At 61.2% G+C, this 13003-nt stretch overlaps 2 protein-coding genes across 2 annotated transcripts; one reads left to right on the top strand and one right to left on the bottom strand.

Annotated features, from left to right (window-relative positions):
• Positions 1 to 2596: 2596 nt before the first annotated feature.
• CDT1 (chromatin licensing and DNA replication factor 1) lies at positions 2597 to 7050 on the top strand (the record flags this gene model as incomplete). The annotated part of the gene is made up of 10 exons (XM_083869940.1): positions 2597 to 2956; positions 3337 to 3495; positions 3586 to 3803; positions 4010 to 4204; positions 4450 to 4595; positions 4853 to 4956; positions 5132 to 5320; positions 5770 to 5910; positions 6020 to 6221; positions 6414 to 7050. The coding sequence occupies 10 exons, from the start codon at positions 2597 to 2599 to the stop codon at positions 6575 to 6577; spliced, it is 1878 nt and encodes a 625-aa protein (XP_083726066.1). The 3' UTR covers positions 6578 to 7050.
• Positions 7051 to 8582: 1532 nt separating this feature from the next.
• APRT (adenine phosphoribosyltransferase) lies at positions 8583 to 12321 on the bottom strand. Its single transcript, XM_083870061.1, has 5 exons — positions 12240 to 12321; positions 11726 to 11829; positions 10683 to 10816; positions 9888 to 9966; positions 8583 to 9666 (listed from the first exon to the last, which is right to left on the bottom strand). Exons 1-5 carry the CDS (start codon positions 12317 to 12319, stop codon positions 9524 to 9526), a joined length of 540 nt encoding a protein of 179 aa, XP_083726187.1. The 5' UTR covers positions 12320 to 12321; the 3' UTR covers positions 8583 to 9523.
• Positions 12322 to 13003: the final 682 nt, after the last annotated feature.

The following is a 13003-nucleotide window of genomic DNA, read 5'->3' as shown; positions in this document are numbered from 1 at the left end:
TGGGGAACCATCCTGTGCCCCTGGAGCTGGGGAACCATCCCTAGAGCTGGGGAACCATCCTGTGCTCCTGGAGCTGGGTCTGTTATCCCTTGGACTGGGGAGTCACCCCTTGTCCCTGGAGCCGGGTGCTGTGTCCCTGGCATTGGGAAATCATCCCCTATTCCTGGAGCTGGGTGCTGTATCCCTGGCATTGGGGAGTCACCCCATGCTCCTGGAGCTGGGTGCTGTGTCCCTGGAGCTGGGGTGTCATCTCCTGTTCCTGGAGTTGGGTGCTGTGCCCCTGGCACTGGGGAAATCATCCCATGTTCCCTGAGCTGGGTGCTGTGCCCTTGGAGCTGGGGAACCATCCCATGTTCCCTGAGCTGGGTGCTGTGTTCCTGGAGCTGGGTGCTGTGCCCCTAGCACTGGGGAGTCACCTGTGTTCCTGGGGCTGGGTGCTGTTATCCCTGGAGCTGGGGAGTTATCCCATGTTCCCTGAGCTGTGCTGTGCCCCTGGCATTGGGGAGTCACCCCATGTTCCCTGAGCTGGGTGCTGTATCCCTGGAGCTGGGTCTGTGATCCCTGGAGCTGGGAAACTCCATCCCCTGTTCCTGCAGCTGGGTTTGTGATCCCTGGAGTTGGATCCACAGCCCCACGTTCCCTCCCAGAATTCAGTGCCCACTGCAGACCCACATCCCCATGGAATTGGGAGCCCAGGTGTGGAGGAGTTGGGGTCACATCTGGAGCTGGGCTGTGCTCAGTCCCTCATCCCAAGCCGAATCCCGGTGGGAATCCCAGGCACAGCTGGTGACACCTGGGGCAGTGCTGTAACCACCAGGTTCCTCTCACAGGAACCACCGGCCCGTGAAATTCTCCACATTCCTTGGCTTCGCTGCCCTTTGTTTTCCCAACACGGTTCATAAACTGCCAGGCTGCTCCCCACTCTCCTTTGGGCTCCCTCCAGAATTTTAGGGCCTCTTTTCCCCACCCCAAATGTGCCCAGCCATCCAGGCACCCCATAACCCACAAACCAGGATGGGCCTGACAGCTCCCCAATGTGTCTGTCCGTGGGTTTGGCAGGCACAACCCCTGGTGGGATCATCCTTATCACGGGGACTCAGCTGCATCCACCCTCGTCACCGGGATCCAGAGGGATCTGCTCCTGGAAATTAAACATTGTCATTACAAAGACACGAGGTTCAGCATTAAATACGAGATGTGGATATAGGAATTACCCCTGCCAACACCTGAGATCCAGGAAAGGGTGGCACAGGGACCCAGACCAGCCCTGAGCTGCCAACCCAGCCCTGAAAACTGGATGGGAATGGAGGCTGTGGAAGCAAATGGGCACTTGGAATGGCACCCCAGAGCCCTGCCCTGCGCCTGGATCCGGCCCTGCTGCACTTTGCCGGCCTCACGAAGGTTTTTACGAGGGATGAGGGAGACCCGTGAGGCTCCATAAAGTGCTGCGGGCACGGCCTGAGTGCCTGGTCTGGCAGGGATGGGCCAGAGGCCTCTCCCAGCTCCGGGCACTGCCAACAGCACAGGGCAGGGAATGGGGAATGGGGCAGGGGGAATGGGACAGGGGGAATGGGACAGGGGGAATGGGGCAGGGGGAATGGGACAGGGGGAATGGGACAGGGGGAATGGGGCAGGGGGAATGGGACAGGGGGAATGGGGCAGGGGGGATGGGACAGGGGGAATGGGACAGGGGGAATGGGGCAGGGGGAATGGGACAGGGGGAATGGGGCAGGGGGGATGGGACAGGGGGAATGGGACAGGGGGAATGGGGCAGGGGGAATGGGGCAGGGGGAATGGGACAGGGGGATGGGGCAGGGGGGATGGGGCAGGGGGAATGGGGCAGGGGGGATGGGGCAGGGGGGATGGGGCAGGGGGAATGGGGCAGGGGGGATGAGGCAGGGAATGGGGCAGGGGGAATGGGGCAGGGGGAATGGGGCAGGGGGAATGGGGCAGGGGGAATGGGGCAGGGAATGGGGCAGGGGGAATGGGGCAGGGGGAATGGGGCAGGGGGAATGGGGCAGGGAATGGGGCAGGGGAATGGGGCAGGGGGAATGGGGCAGGGAATGGGGCAGGGGGAATGCGGCGGGGGAATGGGGCAGGGCATGGGGCAGGGGAATGGGCAGCCCCTTCTTCCCACGGCTGGACCCTGGAAGGTCTCGGTGCCACCATGGAACTCTCAGTGGAAGCCACTCAGGGCTTGGCCTGCACTGGGAAGAGCAGGCGGAAGGGGGTGACCACCAGCACCATTCCAGGTGGAAATTCCCTCCTTTTCCCCCACCAGCCCCAGCTGGAGTGGACAACTTCCACCTCTGCCCATGGAGCATCAGCCGGTCCCTGACCCAACAATACCGTTCCGGAGGTGTCCCACCTCCCCCCCCAGACCCCACGTGCAGCCCCGTTCCGGGGGACGCGGCCCCTTTAAGAGCCGAGTGGCGCCAAACCGGGCTCACGTGACCTCTGCCCGCCCCCCGGTGGGCGGGGCTTTGGCGCGCGCGGGCTCCCGCCAAGAGAGAAACGCGCGGGACCGGCCCCACGTGTTCCCGGGAGTGGGATCGGGATCAGAACCGGGACAGGGACCGGGACCGGGACCGCCGCCATGGCCCAGCTCCGCCTCACCGACTTCTTCGGCCAGACAAAAGCGACCACCGGAGTCCCGGCCAAACGCAGCGGCGGCCGCCAGCTCAAGGCCAGCGGTCCCCCGGTGCAGCGGGAGGAGGAGAAGGAGAAGGATGGTGCTGCCCCGGCGGGGCTCAGCGCCCCCTCGCTGCCCGGCTCCCCGCACACCCCGGCCCGCGGGGGCTCCCCGGCCCTGCGGGGCCTGGCGGGGAGGAAGCGGAGCCGCCGGGAGATGGAAGCGGAGTCGCCGGTCGGGGCCCGGCTCCGGGGACCCAGCGAGAAGTCGGCGCGGAAGAGGCTGGAGCTGCCCCGGGATGCGGAGCCGGGGTCCCCGGGAGCGGTAGGGAGATGGTGGGGTGGGGGATGCGCTGCTTCCTCGGGGATGCGGCCCTGAGATGGGATGGGGGAGGAGAAGGGCTGGGGGGAGTGAATGGGTGGGTGTGGAACCATAAAACAACACCCCCGCTAGTGTGCGACCCCTTTTGCCAGTGCAGGACCCCCAAAACTCGCCCCCTCCTTCTCCTGATGCACATTCCCCCCCTTGCCGGGACTTAGCCCTGCCCTAAGGGCCCGACCCCCAAAACTCGCCCCCTTCAGCCCCTCTGCCCCCATTGCAGACCCCTCCATGGCTCCCCCTCCCTCCCCGTGCAAGACTCTGGGGGGTCACAGGGGAAGGGATCCAGGCAGATGAATTCCCCCTAACTCTCCTTTCTCTTGCAGGCCACCAGCTCCTCACCTCTGGCCACTCCTCGACCCCCAACACCCCTTTCCCAGGACACAGCCGTGTCCCCTCCAGCCACCAGCACCAGCAGCTCCCCTGGCCGTGGGCAGGACACGGGGACAAAGCCAGCCCTGGGGACATCGAGGCGCCTGCAGCGGGTACGGGCTGATCCCAGCTCAGCTCCCGCTGTGGGTGGGTTCAGTGCTGTGTGTCCCACCCTGACCCCCCCGTGTCCCCTCCCTGCCCAGGAGGACGTGGCCCAGCTGCGGGGCCGCCTGCAGAGGATGAAGGTGCCGGGCCAGGTGTCCCCTGTCCCCAGCGGGACCAGCAGTGACCTGCGGGGCCGCCTGGAGCAGGTGAAGCAGCTGGAGCTGCGTGTCCGGCAGAGGAGAGCGGGGAGTGGAGCCACAGAGGGAGCACAGCCAGCCAAAGACACCCAGGTGGCAGCTCCTGAGGGAGAAACCAGGTGAGGAGCAGCTGCAGGAGAGATTTGAGGGGTGTCCCAGGAGCTGCCACAGCTCTAAAGTGGTTTTGTGGGGGTGTGAGGGCTCTGAGCATCATGACACTGGTGACACGACCACAATTCCTACCCAGAGAAAGGGTTTGGGATGGGATGGGAGGTGGGCACTGCCAGCAGCAGGACCCTGACCCCTGTCCTGCCCTGCCCCACAGCGAGAAGCCCCCGGCCTACCAGCGTTTCCACACGCTGGCCCAGGACCTGCCCCCGGGGCTGACGCTGCCCTACAAGTTCCGTGTGCTGGCGGAGATGTTCCGCAGCGTGGACACCGTCACCGGGATGCTCTTCAACCGCGCCGAGACCGTCACCTTCGCCAAGGTCAAGCGGAGCGTGCAGGACATGATGCGCAGGTGCGTTGGCAGAGGTGGAGTGGCCCTTTTTGGGGTCCCAGTGGCCCGTTTTGTGGTCCCAAAGGCCCGTTTTGGGATCCCAGCAGCCCCTTTTGAGTCCCAGCAGCCCATTTTAGGGTCCCAACTGCCCATTTTGGGGTCCCAGCAGCCTATTTTGGGGTCCTAGAGGCCTATTTCAGGGTCCCAGCTGAAGCTCTTGGGGCTGGTGACTCTGAAGGTCCCCAAGCTCTGCGGTGCTGTCACAGGCAGTTCGAGGAGCGGCACCTGGGGCAGATCAAGGCCGTGTATCCCGGCTCGTACCGGCTGCGCCAGGAGAAGAACGTCCCCACCTTCAGCAGCGATGGGAAGAAATCTGAGTATCAGCTCACGCTGGAGCCGCTGCTGGGAGAAGGTATGGAGAGTTTTGGGGTGCCCCAGAGGTGGGGTACACTCAGTGCTGGGTGGTCCCTGAATCCACAGGGATGCTCTCTGCTTGGTCCATTAAACAGAACTTGTTGGAAGTAGGAAACAGGTTTGGGACAAGCGGGAGAATGTCCTGGCAGTGACTCAGCTCCATGGCAGGGCTCTGATCCCACACTTCCCGAGGCTCCCGTGGTTTGTGGCCCTCTGGGGTGGTGCTGTGGGTGACACTCGTGTCCCTCCCTGCAGAGGAGAAGGTGGACGGGCGCCCGCACCTGTCGGTGTCGCGGCTGCTGGAACGCCGCAGGGAATTCCACCGCAACCTGGTCAACATCGTCAGGGAGCACCACAAGGTCAGTGAGGGCACCCCCTGCTCCGGGCCCTGGGCTTGTCACTGGTGCCATCCAGGCTGAAGGACACGGAGGTGCCTCTTGGAGACAGGCTCTGAATTTGCTGCTGTGCTGGGAGCGCAGGGCAGTGGCTGCCTCTCCATTCCTGGTGTTGTGACACAGCTCTCGCCCTTTCCAGGCGTTCCTGGCTGCCCTCAGCCCTCCCATGGTGGTGCCAGAGGAGAAGCTGACCCGCTGGCATCCCCGTTTCAACGTGGACGAGGTGCCGGACATCAGCCCCGCAGAGCTGCCACGGCCACCACAGGAGGACAGGCTGAGCACAGCCCAGGAGGTGCTGAGCACGGCCCGGGGGATGCTGAGCCCCAAGGTGAGGCAGGGACAGGGGTTGGCTCTGTCTGCCACTTATGGGAAGGTGTGAGTGGCAGAGGGGGCAGGGTTAGATGGGATATTGGGAAGGAATTCCTCCCTGGGAGGGTGCTGAGGCCATGGCACAAGGTGCCCAGAGAAGCTGTGGCTGCCCCTGGATCTCTGGAAGTGTCCAAGGCCAGGCTGGACAGGGCTTGGAGCCACCTGGGATAGTGGGAGGTGTCCCTACCTGTGGCAGGGGGCTGCAAATGAGAAAAGCTTTCAGGTTCCTTCCCACCCAGAGCGTTGCATGATTCCATGAAGCACCTCAAAGTCAGTGCAGGATGGATCAGGATCCCTGGGCTGGGATCCCTGCACTGCCTGGTGACAGCGGGGGCGGCAGAGGGGAAACTTCTCCTTCCTCCAGCCCGAACTGTAACCCAACCCCTCCTCCCTCTTCCACATGAGCAGATGGAAAAAGCTCTTGCCAACCTGGCCCTGAGAACAGCCGAAGCCGGTGCGGGGGAACCGATGACGCCTCCCAAAACCCCAACAAGCCCTGCCAGCACCTCCAGCGCGCTCAAAGGGGTCTCCCAGGAGCTGCTGGACCGCGTGAGTCACCCTGCCCTGGCCCAAACACAGAGCTTGGGGGGGACACTCCCTGTGCCCACCAAACCCATCCATCCCCTCCAGGGGGGCTCACACAGGTGTCCCTGTGCAGGTCCGTGCGAAGGAGGCGCGGCGGCTGCAGGCGCTGCTGACGCGGGACGCGGGGCAGGAGGAGCGGGCGGCGCGGCTGGCCCGGCTCCCCGCCCTGGCCCGGGTCCTGCGCGGCCTCTTCGTGGCCGAGAAGAAACCGGCGCTGCCCATGGAGCTGCTCTGTGCCCGCCTGGCCGACAGCTGCCCCGAGCTGGCAGCGCCCGGTAGGAATTCTGGGGGGGAATCTGGGGGGAGGGAGGGGAGGCGAGCACTGACCCCATTGCTGACCCCGTCGCTGACCCCACTGCTGACCCAAAGCTGACCCCACTGCTGACCCAAAGCTGACCCCACTGCTGACCCCATTGCTGACCCCCATTGCTGACCCCCATTGCTGACCCCATTGCTCCTCACCACAGGCGAGATGGAGAAACACGTGCGGCTCCTGGCGGAGCTGCTCCCAGCCTGGGTGGCCATCCACGCCCTCAGGACGGACACCTACGTCAAGCTGGACAAAGAGAAGGACCTGGGCCTCGTCACCGAGAGGCTCAACAAGGCGGCCAAGGAGGCTGGAGCTCTCTGAGCCCCTCAAGGGTTGAGTTTTTGGGGTTTTTTTCTGTGCAATCTCCTGGAAATGTAGCAAATCCCGACAGTGTTCCTGGTTCTGGGGTGGGCTGGAGGAAGGCTCATCCTCTGGGGTGGCTGAGGAAGAGCAAAACGCCTTAATTTAACTAATTCCTGTAGTGGGATCCATGAGGATTGTAGGTCTCCTAGTCCCTGAGTCCTGGGGTGATGATGAAAGCAACCTTAACCTGAGGAACCCTTTCCTCTCTTTTCCTGTGTTCTCCTGAAGGTTCAGTTTTGGATGTTTCTTCCATTAACTGGGTCCTGGGTGGGTTGAGGCAGCACAGGGCAGGCTGAGAGGGTTGACAAAGCAGGAAGGAGCGAGAGAAAAAGTCACAGATTGATGTTTTTGGAGCTTCGGGCCTCGTTCTGTTTTTAAGGGAGGGAAAAACGCATCTTCCAGTCCTCGCTGGAAACAACTGCAGGACTTGTCAAAACATATTTGTATTAAATGTTTTAAATATAGTTGACTTGTGTTAACCCAGTGCTCTTCCTCGCTGCCTGTCTCGTGGTTCTCCATGGCAATTGGCGCCGGGAAGGGCTGGGTCCTCATCCAGCTCCTGGAGAAAGACTCACTGGAAAAAGTGAGCGTGGGTTTGCAGGGAGCTGAATGCAGCTTTTGTAAATGGGGCCGGGGGAGCAGCTCCTGCAGGGACAGGGGCAGGCAGGGCTGAGGAATCCATGAGTTTGTTTTTTTCCCCAGGGGAAATCCCCAGGCCACTCTGCTGAAGTGGCTCGGGAAGAGGGACAAAGAGGGTGAGGATGGCTGCAGAGGTGCTGGGCTGGCACCACGCCTGGGCTGGGGCAGTGTGGGCACAGGGGAGGGGTGGGAGCTGCCCAGGGCCACGTCACACACACCTCACACCCACCCCACACTGCTGCTCCCCAGGCCTGGAGCTGGGACCTGCAGGGAAAGGTGACTCCCTCATCCTTTATCCCGTGCTGGTCCTGGGCAGATTCCTCCCCTGTAAGTGCTGGGCTGGAGTCTGGCAGCATCTGAGATCCCACAGCACATCCTGAGGCTCCTCCAGGCCTTCCTCCTCCTCCTCCTCTTCCTCCTCCAGGCCTGTGCAGCCCAGCCCTGCTGTGCCCCATTTCCAGGGAGGAGGAGAAGGAAATAAACCCAACCCAGGGGCTGCCTGTGAGGTTGTGGGTGAGTCTGGGGGTTCCTGAGGCAGGCTGGACTCTCAGCCACACTCAGAGACCTCACTGTGGTGGAAAGGAGCTGGATTTCAGCAGCTGGAGTTAACCAGGATTGGAAAGGAGCTGGAATCAGCAGCCTGGCAGCCACACTCATCCCAGGAGAGCTCCCAGCGAGCTCCCGTTCTGCTCCTCGGGATAAAAACCCTTCTCCCACCTGGAATCCACCCCTGCCCAGCCTCATTCCTCCAAGCAAATGACATCAGGGGCTGCTGGCAGCCCAGGCAGTGTCCCCACTTTGTTCCCTGATGTCACCTGCTGGCACTGGCAGGGCTGACGCTGCTTCCCCGGCACGCAGCTGCTTTCCATGGCTCTTTGGGGTGGAATTGATTTTCCCTTCTCCCCCCACAGCAGGGACCCTCTGCTGGTGCCAAGGCTGTGAGGTGGTGCCTCCCCTGGCTCCCCAAGTGCCCTGCTGGTCCCCAGGGAGTTGTGTGAGCCCTGAAGTGGCTTCTCAGGAAACAGGGATGAAAATAACTGGAATAATCCTTCCAAATAGAAGGGCTGGGTGGGAGGTGGCCCCAGGTGCTGGATGGGGAAGGGGAGCTGAGCTGACCAAGCCCCTCCAGCCAGAGGTTGGTGCAAAGTAAAGAAAAGGTACCCAAAACCTCCCTGGAAAACAATTCCAGGCTTTTGGGGGATAAGGGAGAGCTCAGCCCAGAGCCTCCCCTGCCCACCTGGGGCTGCAGGGAGACACTCCCAAGGGTCATTAACAGCTTCAGCCACGGCAAGAACAGCTCTGAGACAGTTTAGGAAACAAAAACACATCAATATTTATTTTATCCGTGAGTCCAGTCCCTGCTGGGCCAGGGACACAGTCCCTGATGTTTTTCAGGCTTTGGGAAGTTTTGGCACAGGGGGATTGAGCTGTGACCAAACTGAACCGTGCTGGAGGGAGCATCTCCAGCCCCCATCATCATCATCACACACCTGAGACCACTGCAGCACCTTTCCTGTGGCCTCACCTGGCACCAAAACCCCCAGCAAGGGCAGGCTCTGAAGTGGCAGCAGCCTGATGGCTCAGAGCAGCCCAGCAGAGGGAAAAGCAGCAGCACAGGGAGGGGATGTGGTGCAGGAAATGGGGAATTAGTGCTCAACAAAAGGTGCCTGTGGTCCCCAGGGAAGGAAAACGCTGACTGAGCTCATCCACAGCAGCACCAGCCTGATTTAAGGACACAGCAGGCACTTCTTTCTCCTCAACAAGCACAGCCCTGGTGTAAGAGCAACTTGTTCTGGTGGGAGTGACAGCACAGAGCATCCAGACCGTCCCCTGAGGTCAGATACAGCAGGATTTGTCCCTCACAGAAATAATTGCTTTTTGCCCGTCTCCTGTGTTTCTTTGGGAATTTTTTTAGCAGGATCCTTGGAGGGTGACAGGCCCAGCTCAGGGAATGCTGGTGGCCTGTCAGAGCCCTCCTGTCTCAGCAGCAATCTGGTCACTTTAGTCTCCTAAAACCCACAGATTCAGTGAAGCTTCATCCTGGTCTCCATCCCCTCCAAACCATCAGCCTGTTCCTTCTCAAAAGGATGAACTCCAAAAGGGATCATTACACTCAACACAAGTGCTTGGGAAATTTAGGATTGAAGAGCATCTGGCCATGCTCAAAAGCTGTGTTTAACCCCCTTGCCCACCCCCTTGTGACACCCAGAGTCACTAAATAAAGCCCCAAATTTGTTCCCAGTGCTCCCTTCTCCCCGCTCCTCCTCAGTCATACTGCAGCAGGGAGTAGAAAGGGATGGAATTGAGCTTCTCTGACCCTTTCAGGGCTTTTAACTCTATGATCACCAGGCACTCCAGGATCTCAGCCTTCAGCCTCTTGAGCAGCTCGCAGGCAGCACACATGGTACCTGTGAGGAGAAACATCCTCAGTGCAGGGACAGCTTCCAGCCCCACAGCCACCCCTGCTGCTGCCAACAGGAGCAGGGAGGAGTGGACACCCCTGGGAGTGTCCAAGGCCAGGCTGGAGGGGGTTTAGAGCCCATGGCAGGGGTGGGAGTGGGTGGGATTTGATTTACCCAGCCCAGCCATGGACAGAGCTGCACACAGGTCACAGGTGTGCTGCCCTCACCTCCAGTGGCCAGCAGGTCATCCACAATCACCACCTTCTGTCCCGGCTCCACAGCATCGCTCTGGATTTCCAGCTCAGCCTGCAGGGAGCAAAGAGCAGCTTTGCTTTAGCCTGGCCTTGGAGAGAAACCCCTCACGAGCTGCTGGAACACAGACAAGTCCTCAGCACCTAAAACCCCCAAAATCCCCACAAATTCCATCTACAGGGGAGCACCACAGGAACACAGAGCAGGGAGGGGATTGCTGGGCCAACCCTCTGGCACGCCAAGATCCTGAACTTTCAGCCTGTGACTTATTGGTGGAATTTTATCCCAGTGAGGAAAAATCTCCTGCCACGCACTGGGGAGCTCTGCCTGGAGCCAGATCCAAACTGGCACCTGTTGGGATGTGTCACAGAAGCCTGGTTGGCCCAAACAACCCTCATGGCTTAGGCCTGGCTTTGGGGGTTGTGCTGCTGTTAGTTCCTAGTGGGGGTAGCACGGATTGATGCCGAGTCCTGGGAGCAGCCACGGGGTTATTTGGGATGCTGGGAAGCCATGCAGGAAGGCTCTGACTTACAGCACTCACTGCCAGGGTGGGGAACACTCTCCGTGGCCATGCCCCTGAATTCAAGCCAAAGAAAGCCATTTAGCACCGAGCCAGAGCACCAACACCCTCACAGGGACCAGGGCACGGCACCAAACACAGTGACCGTGGCTCAGGGGCTGTGCCACATCATCCACAGCATCAGAACCCAATGTGGGACCCCTCCCCATTCCCCAGGAGTTTTAGCCCCCCTGCTCCTCCCCAGGCTCACCTTGCCATACTCCAGGCTGTAGGAGATGGACTCAGTGGGGCCGGGGAGTTTCCCCTTTTTCCTGACGGGCACGAAGCCGATGCCCAACCTCTGAGCCAGGGGGGGCCCGATGAGGAACCCACGGGAGTCCAGGCCTGGGGGCACAGCAGGAACCAGGGAATCAACCATCCACCTTGGAAAAGGCCTCCAAGACCATCAAATCCAACTGAGCCACGTCCCCAAGTGCCACATCCACGTATTTTTTGGGATGGTCTGCCCTGGGCAGCCTGTTCTGACACCAGATCACCCTCTCAGTGAATTTATTTTCCCCCATATCCAACCTAAACTCTCCCAGGTGCAACTTGAGGCCTTTTCTTATTGTTCCATCACTCCATTTCACTGGGGGAGGCTCTTGGCACGACCCCTCCCCTTTTTATCCTCCCATTCAGGGAGCAATTTGCCCTCCAAGCCCCTCTGGGGGTAGAAAACAGCCCAAACTCCTGTTCTCCCCCTGTGCTGCTGCTGCTGGGCCCAAGAGCCCATTTCCCTCCCCTCTGACCCTTTGCCTTGGAGATAAACCCCCAGTATCAGCCCAGCCACAGGAACTCTGAACCTCTGGGCAGATTTCACTTATCACAAAACACCTGTGGCAGGTTTGCTCTGTGCTCCTCGACCCCTGGGCTGTGTCCCAGCCCAAGCAGTGCCTTCCTCAGCACTTTTCCAGGTGTGCTCAGAGGTGTCGTGGCCACCAAGGCCTGGAAAGGTTCCCTGAGGAAAAACCAGCTGGGACAGGGTGTGCCTGCCCTGGGGACAGTGTGGGGACACTGCAGGCTTCCTGTGCTCCCTCCTTTTAACAACGGATTTGGCACTGAAGTGTCAGAGGGCACCTGTCACATCCCAAAGCAGGATTTCAGGGAATCAGACCAGCTGTCCTGGTGTTTGTGTTTAACATGACAAAGGCCAATGTTCAGGTGGTGATTTTCCTGTCCAAGGGCTACAAGATTCCCAAAGGGCCACCCCACAGTGCCCTGCCCCGGCCTCGGGGATGTTCAGCCAACACTCACCAGCAATGAAGTCGATTTTAGGGAAAGATGCTCTCACATGGTCCTCCAGGAGATCAATCAGGGTCCTGAAGGCCACAGGATCCTTCAGCAAGGGGCTGATATCGCTGCAGGGAGGGAGGGCAGGGAGTCAGGGACCTGCTCGGGAAATGCTGAGCCCAGGGCAGGCTCCTGCCGGGGACAGGGACGGGTGATGGGGACAGGGATGGGCAGGGATGGGCAGTGGGGACAGGGATGGGCAGTGGGGACAGGGATGGGTGATGGGGACAGGGATGGGCAGTGGGGACAGGGATGGGCCCTGGTCCTGCCTCCAGCCCTGGCGCCATCCCCAGCCCCATTCCCATCCCAATCCCAGTTCTGGCTCCAATCTCGGTCCTGCTTCCCTTCCCCATCCCATCCTTGTCCCTGGTCCCATCACCGGGTCCGTCCTCATCCTCGCCCCCGTGCCCGTCCCATTCCCATTCCCATCCCATTCCCATCCCATCCCCATCCCGTCCCGTTCCCGTCCCGTTCGCACCGGAACAACACTCCGGGCTCCGGGAAATCCGGGAAGGGCCGGACGCGGTCGCGGACCCGGCGCAGCCTCTCCTCGCTCATGGCGGACAGGGCGGGACAGGGGCGGGACAGGGGCGGGACAGGGACAGGGGCGGGACAGGGGCGGGACAGGGACAGGGGCGGTACCGGGGGCGGTACCGGGGCCAGCGGGGACCTGGGGCAAGGAGCTGCCGTGCCTTGGGACTTGGAGGTCTGGGCTGTTCCACCGGTGTGCGGAGCTCCGGTACCCCGCAGTGTGGAGCTCTGAGCATGAAGCATCCATCCCTCTGGTGCACAGAGCTCCAGTGCCTCAGGGCATGGAGCATCCATTCCCCCGGTATTTGGAGCTCCAGTACCCTGGAGTGTGGAGCTCTGGTACCTCAGGGCTTTAGAGCCCCAGTCCCCCCGGTATTTGGAGCTCCAGTGTGGTGGAGCATGGAGCATCAGCCCCCTGGGCACACAGAGCTCTGGTATCCCCCTGCACAGAGCCCCAAATTCCCAGGGCATGGAGGTCTGATACTCCAGACATGGAGGTATCCCTGAGCCCCACAGGGCATGAAGGTCTGTTCCCCAGGACATGAGGCACCGAGACCACCCTGACACTCCATGGATGGAGCCCAAATTCCCCTGTGCTTGGAGTTCTGACAACCCCAGTGCATGGAGCTGCAATTCCCAGAGGCATGGAACCCTGGAGCCCTGGCACATGGAGCTGCAATTCCCAGGTGCAGGGAGCCCTGGAGCCCTGGC

Source organism: Zosterops lateralis (genome assembly GCF_965231275.1).
Source record: "Zosterops lateralis genome assembly, chromosome: 12".
In the NCBI taxonomy this organism is placed as follows: domain Eukaryota; kingdom Metazoa; phylum Chordata; class Aves; order Passeriformes; family Zosteropidae; genus Zosterops; species Zosterops lateralis.
The sequence above is the reverse complement of the archived record's forward strand: the minus strand, read 5'-3'. Positions and strand labels throughout refer to the sequence as shown.

Excerpts from the sequence above, each read along its gene's own strand:
- APRT (XM_083870061.1), bottom strand. The coding sequence starts at position 12,319 with ATGAGCGAGGAGAGGCTGCGCCGGGTCCGCGACCGCGTCCGGCCCTTC. Across the intron at positions 11,830-12,239 it reads GAGCCCGGAGTGTTGTTCCG|CGATATCAGCCCCTTGCTGA; the intron begins GTGCGAACGGGA and ends CCCTCCCTGCAG. Across the intron at positions 9,967-10,682 it reads ACAGCCTGGAGTATGGCAAG|GCTGAGCTGGAAATCCAGAG; the intron begins GTGAGCCTGGGG and ends TGCTCCCTGCAG.